At 39.3% G+C, this 24,963-nt stretch overlaps 2 protein-coding genes across 3 annotated transcripts; one reads left to right on the top strand and one right to left on the bottom strand.

Moving 5' to 3' along the window:
• Positions 1 to 2,522: 2,522 nt before the first annotated feature.
• On the bottom strand, positions 2,523 to 8,133 carry LOC145404841 (EKC/KEOPS complex subunit TPRKB-like). Of its 2 annotated transcripts, XM_080276339.1 has the most exons (5): positions 8,099 to 8,133; positions 7,630 to 7,783; positions 5,620 to 5,742; positions 4,010 to 4,141; positions 2,523 to 3,626 (listed from the first exon to the last, which is right to left on the bottom strand). In XM_080276339.1, exons 2-5 carry the CDS (start codon positions 7,768 to 7,770, stop codon positions 3,480 to 3,482), a joined length of 543 nt encoding a protein of 180 aa, XP_080132465.1. In that variant the 5' UTR covers positions 7,771 to 7,783; positions 8,099 to 8,133; the 3' UTR covers positions 2,523 to 3,479. The 2 variants fall into 2 exon arrangements, with proteins under 2 accessions (XP_080132465.1, XP_080132466.1); XM_080276340.1 differs by lacking the exon at positions 8,099 to 8,133 and having other exon boundaries at positions 7,630 to 7,847.
• A 353-nt stretch (positions 8,134 to 8,486) lies between these two features.
• Positions 8,487 to 19,241, top strand: Alg10 (alpha-1,2-glucosyltransferase Alg10). Its single transcript, XM_080276401.1, has 5 exons — positions 8,487 to 8,654; positions 10,429 to 10,614; positions 12,136 to 12,301; positions 14,220 to 14,347; positions 18,335 to 19,241. Exons 1-5 carry the CDS (start codon positions 8,487 to 8,489, stop codon positions 19,067 to 19,069), a joined length of 1,383 nt encoding a protein of 460 aa, XP_080132527.1. The 3' UTR covers positions 19,070 to 19,241.
• The last annotated feature ends 5,722 nt before the right edge of the window (positions 19,242 to 24,963 follow it).

The following is a 24,963-nucleotide window of genomic DNA, read 5'->3' as shown; positions in this document are numbered from 1 at the left end:
GGTGCAAAATACCTGATTTTATTAATGGTGTTAACCCACCCTCCTTAGTGGTAGATGGTGGCAACCATCATCCACTCACATGATGTAGTGCTTCCTACTTCTTCCTTCACTTTAATCATTCTTTGTCTGTGTCTGCCCTTCTCTACTCCTATTTTCCCAACTTTCCTGTCACTTTTCATTACTCTTCTTTCCTTTTCAGGTGGCATTACATTGATTGACAAGCCTAATGGTTTCCTGCAAGCCAGGAAACCATTTATAGCGCTGGGAGGTAACCATATAACGAACCCATACCTGTTCCTTACATGTCAGGAAGTGGTTTGGCAGAGGGTTAATGCCCCTTCCCTTAAATCAGCTAACTAAAAGAAAAATGGCCACCCCTTATGGGATTATGGCGTCTGGGTATGAACAGATAGCTAACTCTTCAGTAGGGTAACGTCTCATACTTTATTCTAACATAGATGATTTTATTCAGCTTTGGGAAGACCTTTTGTAGTGAAGGCTTTATTTAACCTTTTCAGTTTGGAAAGTGTCTTGAGCTGAATAAAGTAGTTTGGAAGCAGCAAGAAAAAAAAAAAAAACATCTTCAGAGTGAAGGGATTAATTGGGTACATCCAAGTGACCATCCAGAACATACGTTTGATCTCTCATATCACATACAGTACTGTACTATCGCGATCACTAATTTCTTTACTCCCCCTGGCTCGAAGTAGGTTGAAGCCAGGGTAGAAGACATGTCAGGTGAGCGGACACAGGCCACTTCATTGAAAGAGGCTCACTCACCTGAAATGCAACTCACTCTCATGGACGAAACACATGACCACAGTCATGGAGCACTTCGTAAATCATCATGGGACTGCTCTAACCGTGCCCACATACCCAACTGTTTCAGTTCTGGCTTCGACTTCCCTCGAGCCAGGGACGTAAAGAAATTAGTGTTCATGATAGTACATCATTACCATCATCATCATCATAATCACTTTTGTCATCATCAAAAGCAGCAGCAGCATTTTCATTATCAATATCACTGTCATCATCCTGACCCATTTTCCCACAAGATGATGTGAAGTGGGTTGAAAGGCGGTTTCCACAGTTGCTGCATTTTGTTAAGAAGCTGCAGTAGTTGAGTGGTCAGCATTGCTGATTGTGAAGCTGCCGGCCTGGTAGTGTCAGGGCTCAAATCCCGGAGCGGGCAGCTGGCGTCATTTGACCCAGTTGCCCATCCACCCTTTGTGGGTTGGTAGGTAAAATGAGTACCATACCTAGAGTCCTAGAGTAACTGTGGCAACCTGGATGATGCAGTGGCCTTGTATCCCAGGATATTGGGTAAATAATCCACAACAAAAGCCTCCATTAAGGGGTTGAGCACTGGCTAAGTGCCTCATGGTGTCGGCCCCCACCTTTACCTTTGTAATAAATGAAATCTTCACTCCTCTGTTTCTGCTTCCACAGTTTTCTCTGACAGTGCTAGCAATCACACAGTCATGGTTGAATAATGTTATCTAGCACAAGTTATAAGAGAATGTAGTTTTCCTGACTATGAGAGGGTTAATGGTGATAGGATTGACCTATTCTCAGCTGAATAAAAACATAAAATTCCATCATTAGCTGGAATAGAATACTGAAGTTGTCCCAACCATGAGAGTGTAACTTGGGGAAACATTTCCCTTCCTTTGCCTCCCAAATGAAGCTTATCATGAAATCCAAATTGAGCTCTATACCTCCCAGGTAAAGCATATGTTGGTGCATTTTATCACTGAAATAGTATACATAGTGGAGCACCCTAAAGCAATATAATACCATATAAGGAGACAGTGAAAATGCTAGTCTTTATTTCTTCTACATGTAAATATAAATAATAATATGCACAGCTTTTATCTTTCCATGCCCATCTCAGACTAATTTTTTTACACATTGTTTTTGGCGTATCAGATAGAGCCAGGATTCCGGGGGCTTGAATGATAAGTGAATGTACGCGTGGCCCATTGAACTAGGTGAACTTGGGCTTTCTGGATGTTGCTAACCCTCACCCTGCCTTAGGGTGGGAAAGGAGGTCCGGATGATGATGATGATGTTACGTCCCCATCCCACACTACCATAGGCTTTAATGGCAGTAGTTCAGTATAGGAAGGAAGTTGCCTAGTGAGTTGTTGTTATGGTCAACCTTTAGGCGTGCACAACAAGGCCAGCTCAGGCGTGGTAAGTAAACACTGGCTTCTCAAGTTCGCGGTCTTTATTCACCAAATAATTAAACTTTGTGCTTGTCAACTAAACTTCACTGTTTTCACAAGTACCAGAGTTATACAATCTTCACCAGGCCACACTGAACTGCACTGAAACTAAAACTGAAATGAAACTGACTCCCCTAGGCTCTTCCACATCCTTTAATAGCCTTCCCTACTTCTCTAAAGCTCCAGCACATTCTCGAATGTGCAACAGCCACCACTTGGAGACACTGAAAATACCCCCGAGTTTTCTTACACTATGTAACAATCTAAATTATTTTCCATACAAACTGAAATTAAATTACATATCCCCCCCCCCCCTTTTCTTCCCATCTGATGGAGCCAGGATTCCGTGGGCTTGAATGATTGGTGAATGGAAACGTGGCTCATTGTACTGGGCAAACTTACGCTGTCTGAACGTTGCTACTCCTTGCCCTGCCCTTTAGTGGGACAGGAGGTCCAGATGATGATGAACAAACAGTCACATAAATAAAACATTATAGAGAAAAAAAAAGAGCATAAAATTTAATGCATAACTTTACAAAATACCTCCACTCACAAACAGCAGGCCAACTGGCAACTGTGACTCGTAACTGAAAAATACAGGGAGCAGGGTCGCTCAGTGGCAAAGCGTTGGGCGCGGGACTGGGGGGGGTCGTGAGTTCGAGGCACGCCCAGTAGCTGCCATGCCAGGAAGGGTACTGCCCTCCTGTAACCTAGCAGGGCTATATGATCTAATAAGGACTTCTAGCCTGGGGGAACTATTCCCTTAACTGGAAAACACAAGAAGTACTGAGAACCTTCCAGTACTTCTCTAGCAAATCCTGCTTCTCAACAATATAACTGATCATCTTTACCCATTCTCTTCTGTAATTTATTTACTATTTTTATGACGATGAAGACAGCACCCTAGAAATGAAGGGGTTAATGAAGTATGTATTTAATACCCCCAGTACAAAACATCTCTCCGAACTGATAAAAATACCATGGAGAATTTTTTATCATCATCATCATCATCTGGACCTCCTTTCCCACCCTAGGGCAGGGTGAGGAGTAGCAATGTCCAGACAGCCCAAATCTGCCCAATCCAATGGGCCATGCTTCCATTCACTCATCATTCAAGACCCCGGAATCCTGGCTCTATCGGATACGCCAAAACCATTCACCACGTTCTGTAGCTTCACATAAATGTATCCAATAGAGTCAAATGTATAAAAAGAATGTTGTCAAAGTAAAAGCATCAATACACCCTGAGGGTCATAAAGTGAGGAACTCCTTGCATGCCACACGAGACACCACAGAATCTGCGAGAGAACTGATGGTCAACTCGGCATCACTAATTTTGTACAGTGCTCGGACTCGTGCCTCATCAGTCAGACTGGACAGCAAGTTTAGATCCGCCACCTGAGAAACAGACAGTTGGATGAAACTTTTACATATGCATCGTCTCCCATACCATTCTACGGCATCCTTTTTACTTTACTAAGTTTATGAAGCTACAGTTAAAATTAAACCAGTAAAACACTCATAATACAGAAACCTTGTTAACACGTGAGATTCCCAATATAACAAATGTCATTTTATAGCTGATCAAATTCTGTATTACACATCCTCATAATACTAAACATTAACAGTAATTACAGAAAAATAGCTTATTAAAGTGCCACTAGCACCTACTGTACATGACTGATCTGTCAGTTTTACTAACTTATCATTTGTATGGACAAAATGTTGCAGTATTTTGGAATACATGTTAGACTTCTAATGAGAGTCTATACTGTACTTACCTCAGCTTTTATCTGTGATATTAGTTTCTGTACCCGGGTGCCTGCCTCCCCCTCCTCCTCTCCCTCTAACACCACCGCCAACACCGTCTTGTCCGAATCTCCCAGCCCGAATGTTTTAAGGGATTCTGTGATCTGCAGTAAGAAGCAGTTTGTAGTAAATATAACCCTCTCATGGTCAGGACAAACCTGCTGTTCTGCTCCAGCTAAGACAAGATGATTTTATTATCCAAGGGTGAGTCACAGGAGTCAGAGTTAGTCATCATCAGGACCTCCTTTCCCACCCTTGGGCAGGGTAAAGAGTAGCAATGTCTAGATAGCCCAAATCTGCCCAGTCCAATGGGCCACGCTTCCATTCATTCACCATTGATGCCCCCGGAATCCTGACTATCTGATATGCCAAAAACATTCACCATGTTCTGTAGTTTCACATAAACATTTCCAATGGAGTCAATCCGGATGCTGTCCCGTTAAAAAGGGATGCTGAATCCCTGATCATGCACTTCTCCTCGTAATATTCATCCAGCCAGCTCGATCTCCTGTCAGTCCCCTAGCCTCACTGACTTCCAAACCTCTCTTCCTCACACACTCATCCACCATATCCCTCCACCTTCTCCTTGGCCTACCTCACCTCCTTCCTCCTTCAACTTTGCTCAGATATACCTTTTTCACCAATCTGTTGTTATCCATTCTCCACATGACCATACCATCTCAGTACACTCTTCGATTCTGGTGTCCACAGACTTCCTTACTCCACATCTTTCACAAATCACGTTATTTCATATTCTATCCACTCTCTGTACTCCACATACATTCCTCACCAGTCCCATCTCCACTATTCTCTTGACTTTTCATTTTCATGCCACACCATAGTCTCACATCCATATGTTAAAGTTGGCACTAACACTCCTTCATGTAAGCCTCTGACCTGAGGCTTACATGAGGTCAGAGTTAACTGGTCCTAAAATTATTTCTGAAAAAGAATGGAGTTCTCATGTAAACATAACAGTAACTAACTGTATACTGCTGTGGAAAAGGTAACTTGGTTCTGTTAAAATTTAATACAATGTATCAAAATCTAATGTACCCAGCATATGTGGAACATTCGCTGGTATAATCTTTAGCACACTGTAGAAGCTTCAGTTAATAATACAAGAAAATGACTGTATATATTTGTAACTATGTTTTTAATGAATAAGCACTAAGCAGATGCATAATACCTTACTATCAGAATGTATATCGTCACCCTCATAAAGAAACTGCCTAAGTCATTTTTTCTACTTTTCGGGAAATCAAGAAAAACCTGTCTCATTTTTTAACTTTCAATGGCTTAGGCAGAAACTTGAGGCTCATTTCAGACCACTCACACCCTAGACCTGGCAAAGGCAGCTATACCAATAGGTGCACCACATGATGAAGAACTGCTTTAGGCAAAAATCCAGAAATCGCCAAAAAATGACTTAGGCAGTTTCTTTAAGAAGGTGATGATATAGTACTGTACTTAAAATATTTAATATGATCTGACATGCAACACTGAAGAGTGATGTACAGCATAATGGTTAAATGATATTAAGACACAATCCATGGATCGGTAACAACCACACTCCAGTTACATTTTTAGTAGGTGAGAGGTTAAAGAGGACCTCGGAGTACACTGAGCGAGTGACCATCTTCCCTGTAGAACGTGACCTCACTGCCTTGTTGGCTGCCACCACCACTGGGAACACTCCTGCTATCTGAAACAGTTCCAGCACCATGGTCAGTCACAAACATATACTGTACTTTACTGTTTGTGGTGTATCATATGAATTTTGTTCAGTTATTACAGTACTGAATACTGTACTAACCATCTTTTTCTCATTATCATCATATTGACCTTTTCCCAATTGTTTCATGAAACTGAAAGTCATTACCTTCATATCCTAATTTTCCATGAAAATGGGTAGGTAGGAATAAAAAAAAAATACTGGTAATAATAATAATACTGCAATAATAAGTTCAGGAAAAAAGCTATCAACAAAGAGCCGCCCGAAAAGATAAGATGTTTATTTACTTATTATCTAGACCAATTCACTTGCCTCTAACCTACACTATGAAATTCTGTATTACAATGGGATAAAGTGCTAACCATGTAGCTATTCCTGGTGTTGGTAGAAATCTACATAGAAAAGAGAGTAATGATGAATTTTATCTTGGACTACCTATCTCCTCTGATTCACATCACACATGACACCAAGGCATAATAATTGAAACTTTCCCAATCCATGTACCATATATGAAAGTTAAAATAATGATTACTGTCAGGTTTGATGATGTAGAAAACATATATTCCATACCAGTGTGTGTGTGTTTGTGTGTGTGTGTCTGTGTCTGTGTGTGTGAGAATTTCTTGTTTATAAACATACTGTAATACACTTTGTATTCCACTTCCACTCTGCTCAACCTTAAGGCAAGTATGGTAGCTACCTGTACTTGTAACATGGTTAGCTAATAACAGTGCATATACATAAATGGTGCCAATGCCTGCATTTTTAAATCTGAGATTAACAATGAAAGTAAGAGATAAAGTGCTAAAGAGTGACGAGACATGACTGGAGGAAGGCAAAAAAAACACAAGATAGGGAGTAGCCAGCTAATGAGTGGTCTGTTGATATCATCCCAATAGAAAGGGTTCACTAATGGTAACTGTACTGGAGACAGTAATGACCAGTATAAGGACAATATGAATAATTGCATATAAGACAAGACTGCTTATTTACATGATAAATATAAATATATATATATCTCATCTCATCAGCCGTTTGTGTGTCCACTGCAGGACCAGCCTATCCCGACTGAAGTCAGGACGATACAGCCAATGTATCTCTACCAAGTGGCTAAGGCTGTCTAGTAGAGATTGTATGTAGGGTGAGAAGAGCTTGTAAGTGTAATTGTAGTGTTGGAGTGGCTTTGGATGTGTGTATAGTCTGTGAACCAAGTGTAATCAGCCAGCATAAGCCGACTGGGTGCAAGCATACTTTATGGTAAGCGATACTGGTTCAACCACAGCACCCCTTGTGTCCGCCAATGAGTACGTGGCTGGGTGAACATTCCCAAAGTTTATTACCCTGGTGGGGTGCAAACTACTATGCCACAGAGGCTCCTTTTTTTTTTTTTTTTTTTTTTTTTTTTTTTTTAAATGAAGGAACCAAAGGCAATGAGCCCACAAAACTGTTCCTTCCAAGAAAAGATTGTTGGGGTTTATTGCTCATCTAATGCCACTAAGGGATGAGTGTGGCTGGTCACTCATTTTAAATATCAGGACCAACTTGCCTAGCCCTGGGTTCCTATGCTCCATGTGGGACAACACTGTATTAGATTATGGATGGATGAATATACTGTACAGTATATAAGAACTGATTTAAACATGATACACAATGTTACCTATATCTTACAGAGGTATCTATGGTGTACAGTATATACAGTAGTGTATTATAGCTAGGTGACACTTCCTGCTGTCCTTCTTTAAAGTTTTCTTACAGTATCTAGTGATGTGTTCTGACCATGTTTTCTAGCCCTCATTATTTTTGTAATACTTTCTCTGTACCCAATATCCATTACCGTTACATATCCTAAAAACTTACCATCTCTGGCTTAATAAGACTAGCCTCCACCTGACCCTTCATTATCATCTGCCGCAACTCTGCTGCGTTTTGTACATCAGTGAAGAGCATGATATGGCACGTGGTGTGGGCATCATCTTCCAATGTTACCGTCATACACATGATGGCACTTTACCTAAAATTCAAAAGGTTTTAGTGTTTCCCTATTAATCTTCAGGAAAATATTCACCAGCTACTCAGACAAGGCTACTGACTAATTGGCTTTCAGCACTACTGTAATACCTTTCTGACTGACATCAGGAGTCTTTAGGTACACTGGATAAATTGTTAATGATGTCATCAGCGATCTCCGAAAAGGTTGTACGATTATTTTTTCCACACCTACGCGTCATGATACTGAAGTCGGAACATTTATAATTTCATCTCAGTCACTCTGGATGGCTGAATGGATTATATACTTGACAAAGGAAATGTAATATTAGTTGCATACCGACAAACGAAGTTCCTGTTCACGCCGTTTTGTTTACATGTGAAAACGATTTATTCATTCCCACTCATCCTTTCATTCTGCAGTTTGGTAGATTGGCTTTTATAACGTTTCTCGCTTTTCTTTTCTCTTTTAATGGCAAAAATTTCTCACACAGAGTTTTTAATGGTTAGTGATTGAATTAATCTACAAATTATCTTTCTTTTGGTCCACTCCTCTGACAATAAATAATTTTAACGTTGATAGATAAGACTTCAGAGGTAACTGTTTTGTTCCTGTTGGATCAGACGGGATTGTGTGATTTATAACTATCAACAAGATGATAAAATCATAACTAGCGGAGCCTTCGGAAATGACAAGTTCTTAAAGTGTAAGCGACATGACAGCTACTATGGGGACGCCGCAACCTGCGTTCATATTTCCGCTCGTACTCGGCACTTTCTTCTCCGTCGCTTATGTCTTTTTTGTCGTGGTGTATACAGTGCAGCCAACTCCCTTTATAGATGAAATATTTCACATTCCACAGGCACAGAAATACTGCAATGGAAAGTTCCATGAGGTACGATGAACCGTTTGAGTTTGCTGTAAGGGTTATTTTACCGGTATAGTACAGGTATCAGTAGTTTTAAGTAACATGAGAGGTTTAAACTTTCGTGCTTAAGGACCCTTTAATTGATATTAATGATGCCCCATTAAGTTACTTGGGAACCAGCTTTCATGAGGCAGCTTGTCAATGAAGGGGTGAATTCTGTGGAAGATTTTCCCACATTACATTTCATACATCTTCCTTAGCCTTTATCATACTTTTTCTGTGGCTGCCCTCCTCTCTTCCTGTATCTCCCATCTTTCCTGTCACTTCTTATTACTTTTCTTTCGTTTACAGGTGGCTTTACATTGAGTGACAAGCCAAATGGTTTCCTGTAAGCCAAGAAACCATTTAAAACGCTGGGTGGTAACCATATAACCAACCCATACATGCTCACTACGTGTCAACAAGTGGGTTGGTGGAGGGTTAGTGCCCCTCCCCGTAAAACCAATAACTCAAAGTCAAATGGCCACCCCTTATGGGATTATGGCGTCTGGCAATAGATAGATAGATAGATAGACATATCATACATCTGTTACTTTAACCCAGGTAAATTATCACAGAGTAAGAACTTGAATGATGTATTTTCAAGGTTTCAGTATCAATATTGGGAAGGTATCTTTGAATTATTTCATAATATTTGGACTTTATTTTCCCTCAAAAGGATTTTTTTTTTTTTTTTATAATAATCACAGTTTCACAGCATTGATTAGTATACTGGTATTAGGTGTATATGCAAATTGCTAAGATAATAGGAAATGCTTCTGGTTCTGTTAGTTCATCAATAGCATACTCATCAAACTGTGAAGTGAGGAAAAACAGTATAAATTAGGCTCCTCAAGTTTACAAGTTTGTCATCTAATTTTTTTCTTAACCCTTTCAGTGCATTGACAGTTTTTTTTTTATGTTTGTACTAAAGTAGTTTTTTTTTTTCTTTCTTTTTTTTTAAGATTCCTCTTGCAGTTGTGAAGGAGTTAGCAGAAATATGCAAATAATCCTTGTTCATTTACATCTTTAATTAATAGTACTGCCAGATTAATTTGTTCAGCTCAGGGAGAATATCTCGACATATAGGTGATATAGTATGTCCTTGATATGATGCTGTTAGGTTCTTGTTATGTTGCAGATAAATTGCTAGTCAAAATTCTGTTGCTACTGTATTTATATTGCTGACTTGGCAGGTTCCCCAGCTTTGCAGTAACATTGTACCGTACGTAAGGTTTTGTAGCTTGTGCCTTAATCGTAACAAGGACTACCTTTATAGTATAGGATGAACTCATTTGAATAATTTACTTTTCATTTGCTGTGGGATCCCAGAATGAAGACAACAGTGGGCCTAGGCTGCACCACTTCTCATTAAAATTTTATATCAGTTATTTAATGAGGAATTATTTTGACTGTGGAGGCAATATGGGGTCTTGAAATAGAGTGAGTGTGAGAGAGTACCATAGATACTGTAATCCCCAGTACCAAGATCTTATTTATTCATTCGTTCATCATCTGATCTGGGGTCTTATAGTACCATAAATTTATGGAATGATTGTAGTTGTTAGATTTGATCAGTATCCATTCCTTATTACAGAATGCAGTCAGCAGTTACAAAGAGGAGCCAAACATGCTCTATCCTTGTCATGTGCTTCAGAAATTGTCAAAAACTGAGGCCTTATCTTTCCTCTCATGATTTAAATTTTGACCATATGAACCCTAGTTTGAACAATTCTTATTCAGATTTCCATTTCCTATGCAGTGGGACCCCAAAATCACAACACTACCTGGCCTATATCTGTTCTCCATCGGTCTAAATGGTCCAGTGTCATGGGTTGTGGGCCGGCAGCTCTGTGATGTCTTTGCCCTTCGTGTCACCAACCTTATTGCAGCTGCTTTCCTCCTCTCAACTGTACACAAGCTCCTCATGCACCTCCACAACCCCAAGGTACAATATTGTTCACCTCTGCATTCCCTAAAGCTGTTTGTATGCACACTTTGTCATTGTAAAAAAGATACCTATTTGACGTAAGGTACTGTACATGATAACGTGTATAGAGATATAATGTGTAAAACAACCTGCAAAGGATGTGGAAGTAGAAAGCCCAAGCACGAAAAGTACACTTTGAATATACAATGCTGTATTATGCGCCAGTGCACCGCTAGGTCCCATATCAGATCAGGCATGCCTTTTTGCCCTGTATTTCACAGGGCTTAGGAGGCAGGCTTACCTACTTGCTGCCATTTTTGCACTTAGGTAGTGAGGCTAAAACACATACAACTGTATTTTATTCAACCAAGAATAATCCAGGTACAGTACTGTAGCTAATGTAGAAAGCTTTAAGATGTTAGTTAACCTTTTTGTTGGAATGGACTACAGGTACCACTATTTCAGTGAAGCTGAGACCAAATTAGTTACGTTCATCAGAGGGAGGTGTTAGTGGAGTGGACAAAACATTAGACTGGGTAATTTGAGGTGATAGTTTCAGTTGCTGCGGTTTGGGGGACAGTATATTTGATATGCCCTACTCACTTCTCTTCCATATGGCCCCACGAATACTGTAACACCATATTTGAATGTGATATCTTGAGCATATCATAAAAGAGGAGATGGATATAAAACCTTAATGCCAACTAACTTGTCCTTAAAGCTGTACCCTGTCATCCATCATCCAAGACGAATGGAAGGTGAGTATGATCTTTACAGAAAACTGTGAATATAATATACTGTATAACACAAATTATCATTAGGAACAAAATGGCCTTATTCAAGTAGAGGCAGCTGTTAAGAAAAGCTGTGTCCCTACAGACAGGTTGACTGACACAAAGTATAGTGCTCAAATGGTGAAGTTTAAGAGTTGCTGTGGTGTGATAATTGACCTACTTGACCTTGAGAATGGTTTTCCTAATATGTATCCAGAGTTGAATCCCTAAATGTGAGAGGGATGAGGGTTGTATGGTGATATGGTTGTGATGTAAGAGAGGGTCTGAGTGACTCATCGGAAGAGGGCAACCCCATTTAAATTCATGGGAGTGGACTTCCGGCAGTCATATATTGACATTTGTGATGGGTAAATGAAACTTCACACCATGGTTACTAGTTGAAAACCGCATACTGACTTGTTTTATTGATATAAATCCTAAAGAAATCTTAGAATTGGAGTTAGCAAATTGCATGTACACAAGCTAAATGTTAAATGAAGACTGCCTGCACAAATGTAAGGCACACCAAGGCTGTAGTGGCTGAATTTTAGCATTTCAGTGGATTCACTTTTAAATGAGCTTGGTGTCATTACAGCAACAGAACCAAATTTAGTGCTGTCCATGACATTCTTTTATATTTTTTTCCTGCTGTTCTCTGTAACTGTCAGACAGCTCAATTCAGATGTGCTCTTTCACCTTCCTCTACTACACTAATAGATAAAAATAGCAACAACACCTTGTTTAAACTATGAAATTTGCCTCACAGTATGTCAACAGTTGGAAGGTGATGGTGGCTGGGGTGAACCTGTGCCTGACCCCAGTGCTGTACTGGTTCACCTTCCTCTACTACACTGATGTCCTCTCCACCCTCGTTGTCCTTATTATGATGCTCCTTCACTTCCACCGTGCACCCTTTGCTGCAGCTGCCATGGGTTGGTTATTTATTTATTTGTTTATGGTACAGTACAAACACACACACACACACACACACACACACACACACACACACACACACACACACACACACACACACACACACACACACACACACACACACACACACACACAATTAGGTATTTTAGGTAAATATTTAAATATTTGGAACGACTTAGACAAAGAAGTGGTGCATGAGAAAAACATTCATGTGTGTAAAGGTAGACTTGATAAATGTGGATATGGAGACAGGACAACACGAGCATTGCTCAATTCCTGTATACTACAAATAGGTAAATACAAATAGGTAAATACACAGACACAGACACACACACACACACACACACTCTCTCTCTCTCTCTCTCTCTCTCTCTCTCTCTCTCTCTTCAGTAACAGGAAATCCATATTACCCCTTTAGAACCAGAAAAAACTACAGGCAAAATCTCTTGTTTGAAATACATGGACTTGTCATATGTCATGTTTAAGAGATTTAAGATCATGAGCAAAGGGATAGACTAATGAAGATAGTTGATGCTTAGATATGCCTGTCTGTAACCAGATGCCTGAATTTCAGATGGAGCATTAAATCTTCATATGCTAGTTTCTGTTCCTGGATGCTGTTCAAGGAATTTGATGACTGATGTTGATAGTGTTTTCTATTCATTCATTCCTCTTCTCCAAATATTCATGATCTAGCATTTCCCATAACTGATTATTCATTCATACTTTTTTCACTTCCAGATACTCATCTTCATACTTTTCTCACTTCTGAATACAGGATGTTCTTGTTATAAGTCAGAGTTACATTCCAAAATACCTTAACTTTTTCCATACAACAGATACTGTAAATTAAGGGAAACTGGTGGATAAAATCTATAGGTAACCTTGGAACTGTAACGGAGAATTTTTCTGCAATGTGTAGTATGTGGTGGACTTAACAGCAGTAATACAGTAAACTCACAGTTATCTGTTGTAATTCAACCAAGCACTACGTGGAATAATGTGAAACACTGGATATTGCATAGTACCCCCCTATCAGTTCACCATTCAGAATCGAGCTGGATATTGTGTTTTTATCGGTTGCAACCCTCTGTCCTAAAAACGTTCCCATGAGTACAAGGTGGAAACTAAGCATAAAATACAATAAAATAATGATACAGTAATATACAGTAATACATTAATACAGTGCCAGTTGGCTACCGATCACAAGCTGGTTGATACGCCTTAGTGCCAGATAATGCATGCAATAGAACCGCTGGTTACATCACGTTTTGGTGCTGCATATTGCATAATTTTGCTGGATATTACTGTAATAGATCTGAGCCTGCAGTGCCGGGTATTGCGACGACAGATAATTGAGAGTTTATTGTATTAAAATAGGGGCTTACTTATAATGAGGACTTACCATACTTATGTTCATCCATATCTCATTGTGAATCCAGTAAGACCTCACTATAATGGACTAATTGGGGCCAAAGCCATTCTGAAAAAAGCAAAATTCCGATAAAAGGGACATCCGGACTTCCCCCTCCTTACCTGGACTTCTTCCGATATATCAGACATTAGTCAGGATCGCACCAACGATTTTTAAAGTGTTTTCATTTCCACTGCAGTACTGTACTGCATTATACCTTCACTACGGTAGTCAAATGGTATCATATATATAATAATACTGTACTGTACACTGATAGACATGTCTTTTATTTACCTTATTATGGTGAACATAGATGAAGTGGTCAGGTAGCCCGGACTGCTTCTGGCTTTATCGGACTTTTTCCGATATATAAGAATTTAGTCTGGTAGCTCCTTGATTCCGATACAAGCAAATGCCAGTCTATTGAAGTCCGTTATATCGAGGTCTTACTGTACTGTGTTTTCTTGCCTGTCAGTTTACCCATGTTTCTGTGCCTGGTGCAGGTGTGGTGGCAGTGATGATGCGGCAAACCAACATTGTGTGGGTGGGGTTCCTATTTGTGCTGACGGCTGTTGATGTCCTTGGGGCCCGCGTGCTCAAGGCCCCTGTCAGCACTGTTGCAGACATTAAGGTCACAATATACATCTGTTGTTTTATTTATTTACTTTTTTATTTTTTATTTTATTGTATTTCTTTCTTATGTGGTAACCATAGGGGCATTTGCCTTTTTGGTGTGACTGGTAAAATATATGGTAGAATACTCATTGATAGGCATATGACAGAGGAGCTAGTTGGAGAAGAACAAGGGGGATTTAGGAAGGAAAAAGGGTGTGTAGATCAGATATTTGTTCTAAGATGTTTAGTGGAGAAGTATCTAGAGAAGGGAAAGAAAGTGTATGCTGCCTTCATGGACTTAGAGAAAGCTTATGACAGAATAGATAGGCAAGGTATGTGGAAGGTATTAAGAGTATATGGAGTGGAGGGGAAATTGTTGAGTGCTGTGAAGAGTATGTACGAAGGAGCCAGGGCTACGGTGCGAGTGGATGGTGAGCTGAGTGAGTCCTTTGATCTCAATGTAGGACTGAAACAGGGTTGTGTGATGTCTCCATGGCTGTTTAATATATACATGGATGGGGTTGTAAAGGAGGTGCAAGGTAGGGCAGTGGTTGTGAGGGTGGCTCTAATGAATGAGGGTGAGATTTGGAAGATTCCGGTGTTGTTGTTTGCTGATGATACAGTATTGTTGAGTGAAGATGAATGGGATTTGCAAGGTTTGGTGAATGAATTCGGGACAGTGTGTAGGAGGAGGAAGCTGAAAGTTAATGTAAACAAAAGTAAAGTTATGGTGTTTGAGAGGAATGAAGTCACAGAATGTACAGTGAGGTTGGATGGTGAGGATATGGAGAATGTGAGTGCATTCAAGTACTTGGGTAGTGTGATGAGTAAGGATGGAACTTTGGAGGATGAAGTGCATGAAAGGGTACAGCAGTGAAGGAAGGTTGTTGGTTCACTGAAAGCAGTGATGAGAAATAGGGAGGTGAGTATGGAAGTTAAGAAGTCACTGCATGATAGTATTGTGATCCCTACCCTGATGTATGGAAGTGAGGCGTGGACCTTGCAAGAGGGGAACAAGTCAAGAGTGAGAGCAGTGGAAATGAGTTACTTGAGAGGAGCATGTGGAGTGACATGGAGGGACAGGTTGACGAATGAAGAAGTGAAGGAACGTTGTGGGGTGGATGTGGATGTGGTTGAGAAGATTAGGAGAAATACACTGAGGTGGTTTGGACATGTGGAGAGAATGGAGAATGAACGACTGACTAAGAGGGTGTATGTAGATGAGGTGGAGGGAGGGGTAGACTGAGGATGAGGTGGAGGAATGGAGTTGAGAAGTATATGAGGGAGGAGGGGGTGAGTTGGGGGGAGGGTAGTCAAATGGTGGGTGACAGAGCGACTTGGAGGGGTTTTGTCTGCAGCCACCCTTTGCGGAATTAGGGCATTGGGCTATAGATAGATAGATAGATTTTTTTCTTTGTGTGTGTAGTAGCAGAGTATAGTTGTAGTAGCAGAGTATGTTAGGAGTATTTAAAGCACTCTTTCCTGGTAGGTGACGGCAACCGTCATCCACTCATGTAGTGCTGCCTACTTCTTCCTTCACCTTAATCATTGTTTCTGTGTCTGCCATCCTCTTTTCCTATTTCTCCCATCTTTCCTGTCACTTTTTATTACTCTTCTTTCCATTTCAGGTAGTTTTACAATAAGTGACAAGCCTAATGGTTTCCTGTAAGCCAGGAAACCATTTACAGTGCTGGGTGGTAACCCTATAACCAGCCCATACATGTACCCTACATGTCAGCAAATGGGTTGGTGGAGGATTAGTGTCCCTCCCCAAAAAACAACCAACTCCTAGTCAAGTGGCCACCCCTTTCGGGATTATGGCATCTGACTGTAGATAGATAGATAGATAGACATTCATTATTTTATTAGGGATTTTTGTTGCAGTAGTCGAGTATGATTGATGATTTCAGAGTTCCATGGGATTAATAAGTTAACCCTTTAATGGTTGGGACATCTCCTTTATTCTCTTCCCACAAATGCCAGATGATCCACATGGATTCATTTATGGGATTTTCTTGTAACGGTAGTGTGTGGCTGAATTATTCAACCCTTTCAACCCAAGGATATAATTTTTATTTTCTTCTTGTTATCCACAGGTGATTTTATTCAGCTTTAGAGATACTTACCTGATTGGAAGGGTTGGATGCAACATTCAAGAACCCCATCAGTATGCGAGGTATATTCTGGCGTTCCTGTAAGCCAAGAAACCATTTACAACGCTGGGTGGTAACCATATAACCAAACCATACGTGCTCCCTACATGTCAAGTGGGTTGGTGGAGCGTTAGTGCCTCTCCCTGTAAAACAAATAACTCAGAGTCAAGTGGCCACCCCGTATGGGATTATGGCGTCTGGCAATAGATAGATAGGTAGGTAGAATAAAAATATCTTTGATGGAGATACAGTGGCAATGAAAAAAAAAAAAAACTGTCATCATATTAACTAATGGACTGTGATGTGCAGCCACAGCCATTCTGAGGTCCACTGCTATATACAGCTCTATCATTGGATTAAAAATAAAATTTACCACATGTCATTTTGGGGTGAATTGTTGGCAAATTATATGAAATACTGTATATTATATGGAGGTATCTGGAGCCTTTTCAGCTGCCTTCAAACTACCTCACGCACCTTGTTAGTTGTTGTTTGGTACGACAGAAGGTCAAGGGCCGCCCTACCAAACTTTAAAAATTCACCCCAGCTGCACCAGGATAGATACTGGGCTGATTTTCTGTTCTGTGATGTTGATGCACATGCTCTTTCATTTGCTTGTCATAAAATATATTTATGATGAATATTCTTGGTAGCTGCATTTTTGCTTAAGTCCCACCTTCAAAATGTCAGAATATCCAAGGTCTTTACTGCTATACTACAGTTGATACTGACCTAAAAAAAAAATGCACATTCATACTGTGCCATGCTCTCTTTAATATTATGCCCATAAAACTGGTCTTTGGAAAAAGTTAATATACAGTACTGTATTGTACAGTATATCCATATTTTTTCAGCAGTCCAAAATTACTGAACTTCAGAACACAGTAGTGGCTAAGCTGTGGCATATATTGACCTTAAAATTTATATACATATACAGTACTTTATCACACCTATCAATCAGTACGAGCAGAAGCATAATGAGAAACTTAAAAATCTGGGTTTGGGAGAGCATTGGGTGCACTTCGAATTTCAGTCTGCTCCAGTTTGTGGGCTAAAGAGGTTAAAGTACAGTACTTGGAGAATGTAGTAGTTACAGTACACCATTCATGTATGGTGTCATTTTGTAAGCGTAGAGTGTGGCCAATAAATCCAGGAATATTACAGGAATACTGTAATTAAAGTAAACTCTTAATTATCCAGTGTAATTCAGCCAGGTCCTATGCTGGTTAAAGCAAAATGCCGGGTATTGCATAGTACCCCTTATTGGCTCAGTATTCGACATCGAGCCGGATATTGTGTTACAGTCCATCATGAACCTCTATCTTACAAACTTTCCCGTGAGTAAAAGATGAAAATTAAGCATGAAAAGCAATAAAGTAATGATACAGTACAGTGCCGGTTGGCCAACGTTTACAAGCTGGTTGATACACCTCAATGCCAGATATTACATAGAACTGCCAATTATGTCCCATTTCGTCACTGGATATTGCTTTAATAGAGTCGAACCAGCAGCGTTGGATATTGCGATGATTGATAATTGAAAATTTTACTGTATTGTTTATAGTTACTGTAGTCAGACTGATTATTCCTTTCCGTGATTTATTTCATTGGGCATACCATTGATAGTTCGCCCAGATTTTTGCTTTCTCTTTATTTGTTTCTGGATCTGATCTCGCTCCATCCTTAGGTGGGCTAAAAGGCGAAGACGTTGATGATGATGAGAGGATGATTTATTTAACAGCCCATGTTGATCTTGAGTAAAGAGTTAGATTTTTTTGTTATGTGAGTTCTTCTAGTATATTCCACCACTTCTGTATATTTCAATGAAGTTAATGTGATAATCTTGGCAGGCAGTGGTAAAGAAGCTGCGTCGTACTGCCTGGCGTCCATACCGACTGGCTGAGGTGATGGCAGATGTTGTTGTGGAATGTCTTGGCTATGGCGCTGTGCTGGCTGGTTTCATGGCCTTCGTCAGCTACAATGGTGGCCTGGTGGTGGGGGATCGTTCTGCCCATACCCCTGTTCTCAACCTTCCACAGCTGGGCTACTTCTGCCTCTTCTATTTGGTGTTCTCTTTGCCCTACGCCCCAGCCCACATCCGTCCCTTCATCAAACTCTGCAGGCGGCACACCTGGGCAACTGGGATAATTCTCTTGGTTGGGTTGCTTGTGGTGCACTCCAACACTGTGGTGCATCCTTATCTTCTGGCTGACAACCGCCATCTTACCTTCTACCTCTGGAGTCGCCTATATGGTCGTTATCTTGCTGTGCGTTACCTAGCTGTTCCTGTATATATGTTTGGTGCATACATGATGCATGTATCACTCCAACATCGTAGTATTATCTTCAGAGCCCTGTTTGTTGCCTGCTTGGCGGCTTCAATTGTTCCGTGTAAACTCCTGGAGCTGCGTTACTTCATCCTGCCTTTCATCGTGGCTCGTGCTCAGTGGGTGTCAAAGAGTTGGTTGCAGCTATGGATGGAGACTTTGTACTTCTTTGCAATCAACTGTGCCACTCTCTACCTTTTTGCCACTAAGAGTTTCATGTGGCCAGATACCCCAGGTCTTCAGAGGATCATCTGGTAACATCACCGAGAGCCAGCCGCCTGGCTCATCAGATCACAGAGAACACTAATATGTCAGATGAAAGTAAGAAGAAAACTAATCCTAAAAATGCATAACCTTGATCATGGAAATCAGGAGGCAAAAAGAAAAGTACTCACAAATGACCATAAATAATTTTAGAAATGAGTTGTAAGTTTGAATTAGGTGTGAGGTGAGCTTCATAACATGTGATATTGGGACCAGGTATTTAATATATAATTTCCATGGAGATGAACCAGTGTGACAGGGCTGGCAAATCCAAAAATCTTGGGAAATGGAGGTTTCTTTGTAGTGTATTCAGGGAGTAGTAGTTTCAGTAGTGACAGAAAAGTTATACAATTTTATAGCAAATAGAGAGATACAGGACAAGAGAAGGTTTTGCAAGTACCTAACGTGACCTCCCTACTCCATTTGCAGAGTAGTAAGATGTGTAGAGAATAGCAGGTTTATGAGAATAAGAAATTTTTAGAATAGGCCTAGTACAGTTACTGGTACCTCTTACAAGCTGATGTACTTAGAAAATGTTATTGCGCATAGAAAGACCATAAGTGAAAGTAAGTCAGTAACAGAATATTAATACTGCACAGTGTAATTAGAGTTTTAATTGTAAATTAATGATAGCAAGAAGTTAGCCCTGTAAAAATGTGTTGTTTAGAAGACTTATGAAGACATTTATTTTTCATATTGCTGAATGTTTAAAGCTTTTCTGGGTTCAGTAAGTTGAGAAGACATGTAACAGACAGTTAACAGATTACTGAGGGGAAAAAAAAAAACATATGAATGTTATAGTCTGGAAATAGGAGGTTAAGAGTACAGTATATATAGTTAACTTAGAAACTTACTATTTACAGTAGTTTTGATCATTTTGTGCCATGATTCCAGTTTGTAAAATTAAGATGCAAAAGAAAGCAAGTATAAATGTTGTTGGTTTCTCCAGTTTAACTCCACACTAATACAATATGATACCTCACAAAGGCTAGTGGGTGTTGATTTACCTCTGAACATGATGTTTTAAGGAGGTTATTAATTTGTACAAAATCAGTGTTGTGTAAATGAGACAGACCTACTATTTTGGCCATCCTTTATAAAGCCTTCTGTATGGTGCCATCTTTGTTAATCAGGCTACCACCTGAAAATTTTATTCAAGTTAGGAAGGATCCCAAATAGTTAAGGGGTTAATGAAGACCATGTATAACCCCTGAGTTCAAAAGGTATCTTCAAAGCTGAATAACGACTGATAGCCACTAGAATCTCATTTTAAAATATGCTATTTTTGTGACATTTTGTTTTAGCCTCTTGTGGAAATAGAAACTCTGTAGTGAACCACTGGATGCTTCAAGAGGAAAGGGCCTAACTTTGGGAAATGATAGATGAGGGAATTCCAAGTGAAAAAAAAAAAAAAAAAAAAAAAGCTATATAAACATGGGTTCAAATCCCAGCCTTCATGGAGCTGTGGTTACAGATGACTATATGGTTGAGTTATGGGGGAAGTCATTTTCACCTATAAGGACATAGGAAACTTCAGTTCTATAACAGTTAAGATTTGGGCACATGTTGATGTTACATCTCTTACTTAGAATTCCCTTATGTATCATTTCCCAAGTTAATGCCATTTCCTCATGGGACACCTTGTACTGTATATGAGCAAATTTTGGTATTTTGTATTTTAACACAGGTCCTAACAGCATCGGTCACTATCATTCACCTTCTTATATGGACTTGAAATACTGCACTGTACCAAAGTCTTTCCATTTTACTGTGTCTTTTTTCCTTGAGTCCCCATGATATAGCTTGACATTCTTCTTTTGCTAACAAGACCACAGTAAACTGCACAAATTACCTGCTAAAGGTTCATTGCTACCTTTAAAGCTGTTCTACCAGTTTTCCCTCAATTTACAGTACCATTTGTACGGAAAAGATAGTCATTCTGGTATTGTGGAACTCATCTGTGCCATAAAGAGGGCACTGCATATTCAAAAGAAGGCCTATGAGTAAGCCTAAATGCTCATTGATAATTTGCCAAGGGACTGGATAGAGAGGCTACCAGAGATCAGGCAGTATGGAGAGCTGCCATTTGGTGACCAAGGTCGATGCATGTAAGCATGTTGGAGCCTTTAATATAAACAATCCAGTATGATGATTTTGCACTAATGATGTTTTACAGGAATGTGAAGAATGTTACCAACACTTTGTAATGTTTGCTTTTAAGCTCTTCAGGCAGAGGATGTTATTTTTAGAGTATGCTATGTATGTTTGGAGTATTTTATTCTGCCTAGGGTGAACTTTTTGAAGTGGAAGAATTTGACACAGCTTTCATTAATTTCATTAGTATCTGGCTTTCCTAAGCTGAATAAAAATGTCTGGTAGTGGCAAGAATATACGACTAATAGATATCATCATATTGAAGGGGCTGTAATATTGTGTCCAGTTACTTAGTGAGAATGTGTATATATTGTATTGCTGTACAGTTCAGTTTTTCAGGTCTGTTTTAGAAAGATTAGTCAGTGGGAATTGAGAGGATACTGTTGCAGTGATGGAGTTTGGTGTTCTGTCTTAGGATTTTTTATTTAATTTTGGATGTGACTATTGATTGGTACAGTATTTTAATGTTAATGAAGTCCTTGTACCTCTTGCTTTTCTGTTGCATTTGTTTTCCCTCACCTTCCTTCCTTCGTTCCTCCCTCAGCTGTTTTTTTCTCTGTTTAGTAAATTCTCAATGTAGAGAAGTATTGGTAGTTAAAACTGACAGAACTGACAGTTTAAGAGCAGATTCTTATTTTACTACTGAGAGCATAGTTCACACACAATTATTTACATTTGATTAACAACAGAATATTTAGTTCTGCTATTGGGTTAATGAAAATCATGTCTCTTAATTCCAGACAGTATCCAGTATGACTAAACACATTTGTTTGGTTATCTGGACTGAGTCCAGATTTACCTATAATATAATGTCAGTAAATGGAAGATTGGTTTGCATATAGCATCAGACAAGTCCTTATGGTGTATCAGAGTAATGTTGCTCAAAATGAAGAATTTACTTTTTTTATATTTCCATCTTTTCTCCATGCATTTTTGTTATTTCTTCTTTTCAATTGTTTACTCCGGCTGTTACATGCTGCATTACCTCCTGGTCAGTCATGTTATTACTTTCCTTCACTTCTGTCTCAGTCACCTGATCACTGTGGATGTATGTGAAGTTATTTTGTCATTCCTCAGCTTCTCCTGTCTCTCCACTTGTCCTTCCATGCTATTCCATCACATACAAACTCTGCTCTCCATGAAGGTACAAACTTGATGTAAACATTTACTCTACATTAGTGTAATTGTCAGTTGTTGTTTGGCGTGATAATGTTCTTTTCAGAACAAATGGATGCATACTTAAAACTGATATTGTGAACGGAAGGCAGGCTCCTAATTTTTAACAGATAGTATTGGAATGCCTTTGGAATTTAAGTGCAAAAAGCTTGCACATGACATAACTGAGTGGGATCAGACACAGTGCTTTTGAGAAAAGCCTGACTTGTTTAAGGATCATATTTTAGGTGGCATAGGAGACTATATCATATCTCTTCCTTAGTGATTCATTTTGTAGATTACACCTTTTTGTCCTCTTGTACATTACTGGGGCAAATCACGTCAGTACTCACACCATATGGATAATGAGAGAGCATTATCAAGATGTAATATGGATAGTAAACTGCTAAGAAAAAGATCCTGTGAAGCTTCCAGTGCCACTTAAAATACCTTTGTTTTTGTCATGTGTTTTACGAATCAGCATCATGAATTAAGGTTTGCCTTCCCCTTTGCCATTCAGAATTTAATCATATGGCCAAAACTGTTTTAGCCACATATTTAGTGCATGTCGGGTTTGTAAAAGTGACTTGTGGAACACACCTGTAAATACTGTATATACATATATATATAGAGAGAGAGAGAGAGAGAGAGAGTGTTGACTTTGCAGATGGAGTTGAGACTTTCTTTTTTAAGACCTTGTGATAGTGAGGCACTGAAGTGTGTTGCAAATGAAAATTAAATAAATTATGGAATTTGGTATACTGTGAATGGAAACATTGATATTTATGTGGAAAAAAGGAGTAATGTGCTGAATTGAGCATGAATATAATGTAAGTGTATTTATTGTTGGTCTGACAGAGTATTTTACATGCACAAGCAGGCTTTTACAGTTGTATAAGTTAGCATTTTACATGATCTCCTTTTCACATTAATTGTGGTGCACACAGTCAGTAGCACAGTGGTAAATGCTGCTTTATTGTTAACTGCAGTAAGATCCTTTTATTTTGTCTGTACTTGGGTTAGTAGGTCGTGATGCAGTGGAAGGTCCACAGTATGAAAGAAATGTCATGACAACAAACATTGTACTCTCTTTTCAGTGTTAATTTACTTCCTCTGAGCGCTAACCAGATGGAATATCAATTTAGTTTATTTATTTATTTTGCTGCATAATAGCTTACCCTCTTTACTTCCATGACATCCTTTTTATTCTGTTTGTATAACCTCCAGATGTTATTATTCAACTTCTGGGAGAATTTTTGGTGTGGAGGGATAAGATAAAGTCTCTAGTAACTCTTCCACAGCAGTGAGCAGGTACCCTGAGCTGGATAAAATAGTCTGACATTAGTTTGAACGGAATGAAAATGATATCCTCGGGTTTAAAGGAGTTGACTACATTGCAGCATTTTGTATAGCATAACCCAAATTACTGTTGGTAGGATAATGGAATGCTGGATTAATGTGAAACTAAATTATAGAGTCTTACTGTATAATCTTTTCAAAATCTTAATTTGTGTTCAAAGTCAGTTGTAACCCAGGTATATTTTTGGTTTCTGCCCACTCTCTATTCTGCCACTGGCTGGAGTGAGGTCATAGCCAGAATTTCACACCAAAGAAAGATCTGTTGTTCACTGGTAAGGTGGTAGTTTGAGGATTTGTTAGTCTGCAAGAGGAATAGTTTGCAGTCACACTTGGTTGTGCAGTCTGGAAAACTTTGAATGGGGAAAAAAAGGGGGACCTTCATTTGATGTGAAATCTTGGTTGCTGTATGACTGTTTTCAGTCAGCCTTAGGGACAGAGGGTGGGGAGAAATCATGGCTCATAAGTGTACCTTTATTTTTTGTATATAATTTTGCAACTGCTGAACTCAGGATGGTATTCTAGGGATGATGCCAGCAGGTGCCGCAGTGCTGTGCTGTACTTAACTCACGTATTGGCCAGTTTTATAATATTATAACCCTGATTTTTATTTAAACTGTTGTCATTTGTTTTGTGAACAGGTTTTCTGTTAATGTGTCTACATGTGTTGTTATGGCACTTATTAACCAGTAATAGGACACTGGGTGTGTATTCAGCGAGATACAATTTTCTCTTCACTTGGAGTAGTACAAAACTCATGCTGATGTATTGTATTAATGATAGTAAAAAAATACTGATATATATATCTAGTAAAATGAAGCCTGTAGTAATACATACTTTGTATCAGATATGTATCACTACTGTGCATTAAATTTGTTCTGACCTGACATAGTTCCTGAAACCAGTTAATGGCCAAGTGTAGTCAGATTGGAGTGTCAGTTTGGCTAGTCATAAAGGAAAATCGTTTCTGCCTACTAAGGCTCATTAAAATTTCATTCAACCATGACTTTGTATTCAATTTGTGGGAGTGGCCCAATTCGATCAGGTGAAACAAGCCAACTAGACAGTTACAGTATTATCAGTATTATGATGCTGATTTGTGGTTGTGTAATTGAGAATTTCATTCACATACCTGGTTTGTCCTACACTGTATGGTAACCAAGGACCTGCACTTGTCTGTGGTGAAGCTCAGGACAATGTTATTTAAACTGAGAGTGAAAAGT

The sequence above is a fragment of the Coenobita brevimanus genome, chromosome 65, assembly GCF_032717465.1.
Source record: "Coenobita brevimanus isolate Jiangsu-jjx chromosome 65, ASM3271746v2, whole genome shotgun sequence".
Taxonomy (NCBI): domain Eukaryota; kingdom Metazoa; phylum Arthropoda; class Malacostraca; order Decapoda; family Coenobitidae; genus Coenobita; species Coenobita brevimanus.
The sequence above is the reverse complement of the archived record's forward strand: the minus strand, read 5'-3'. Positions and strand labels throughout refer to the sequence as shown.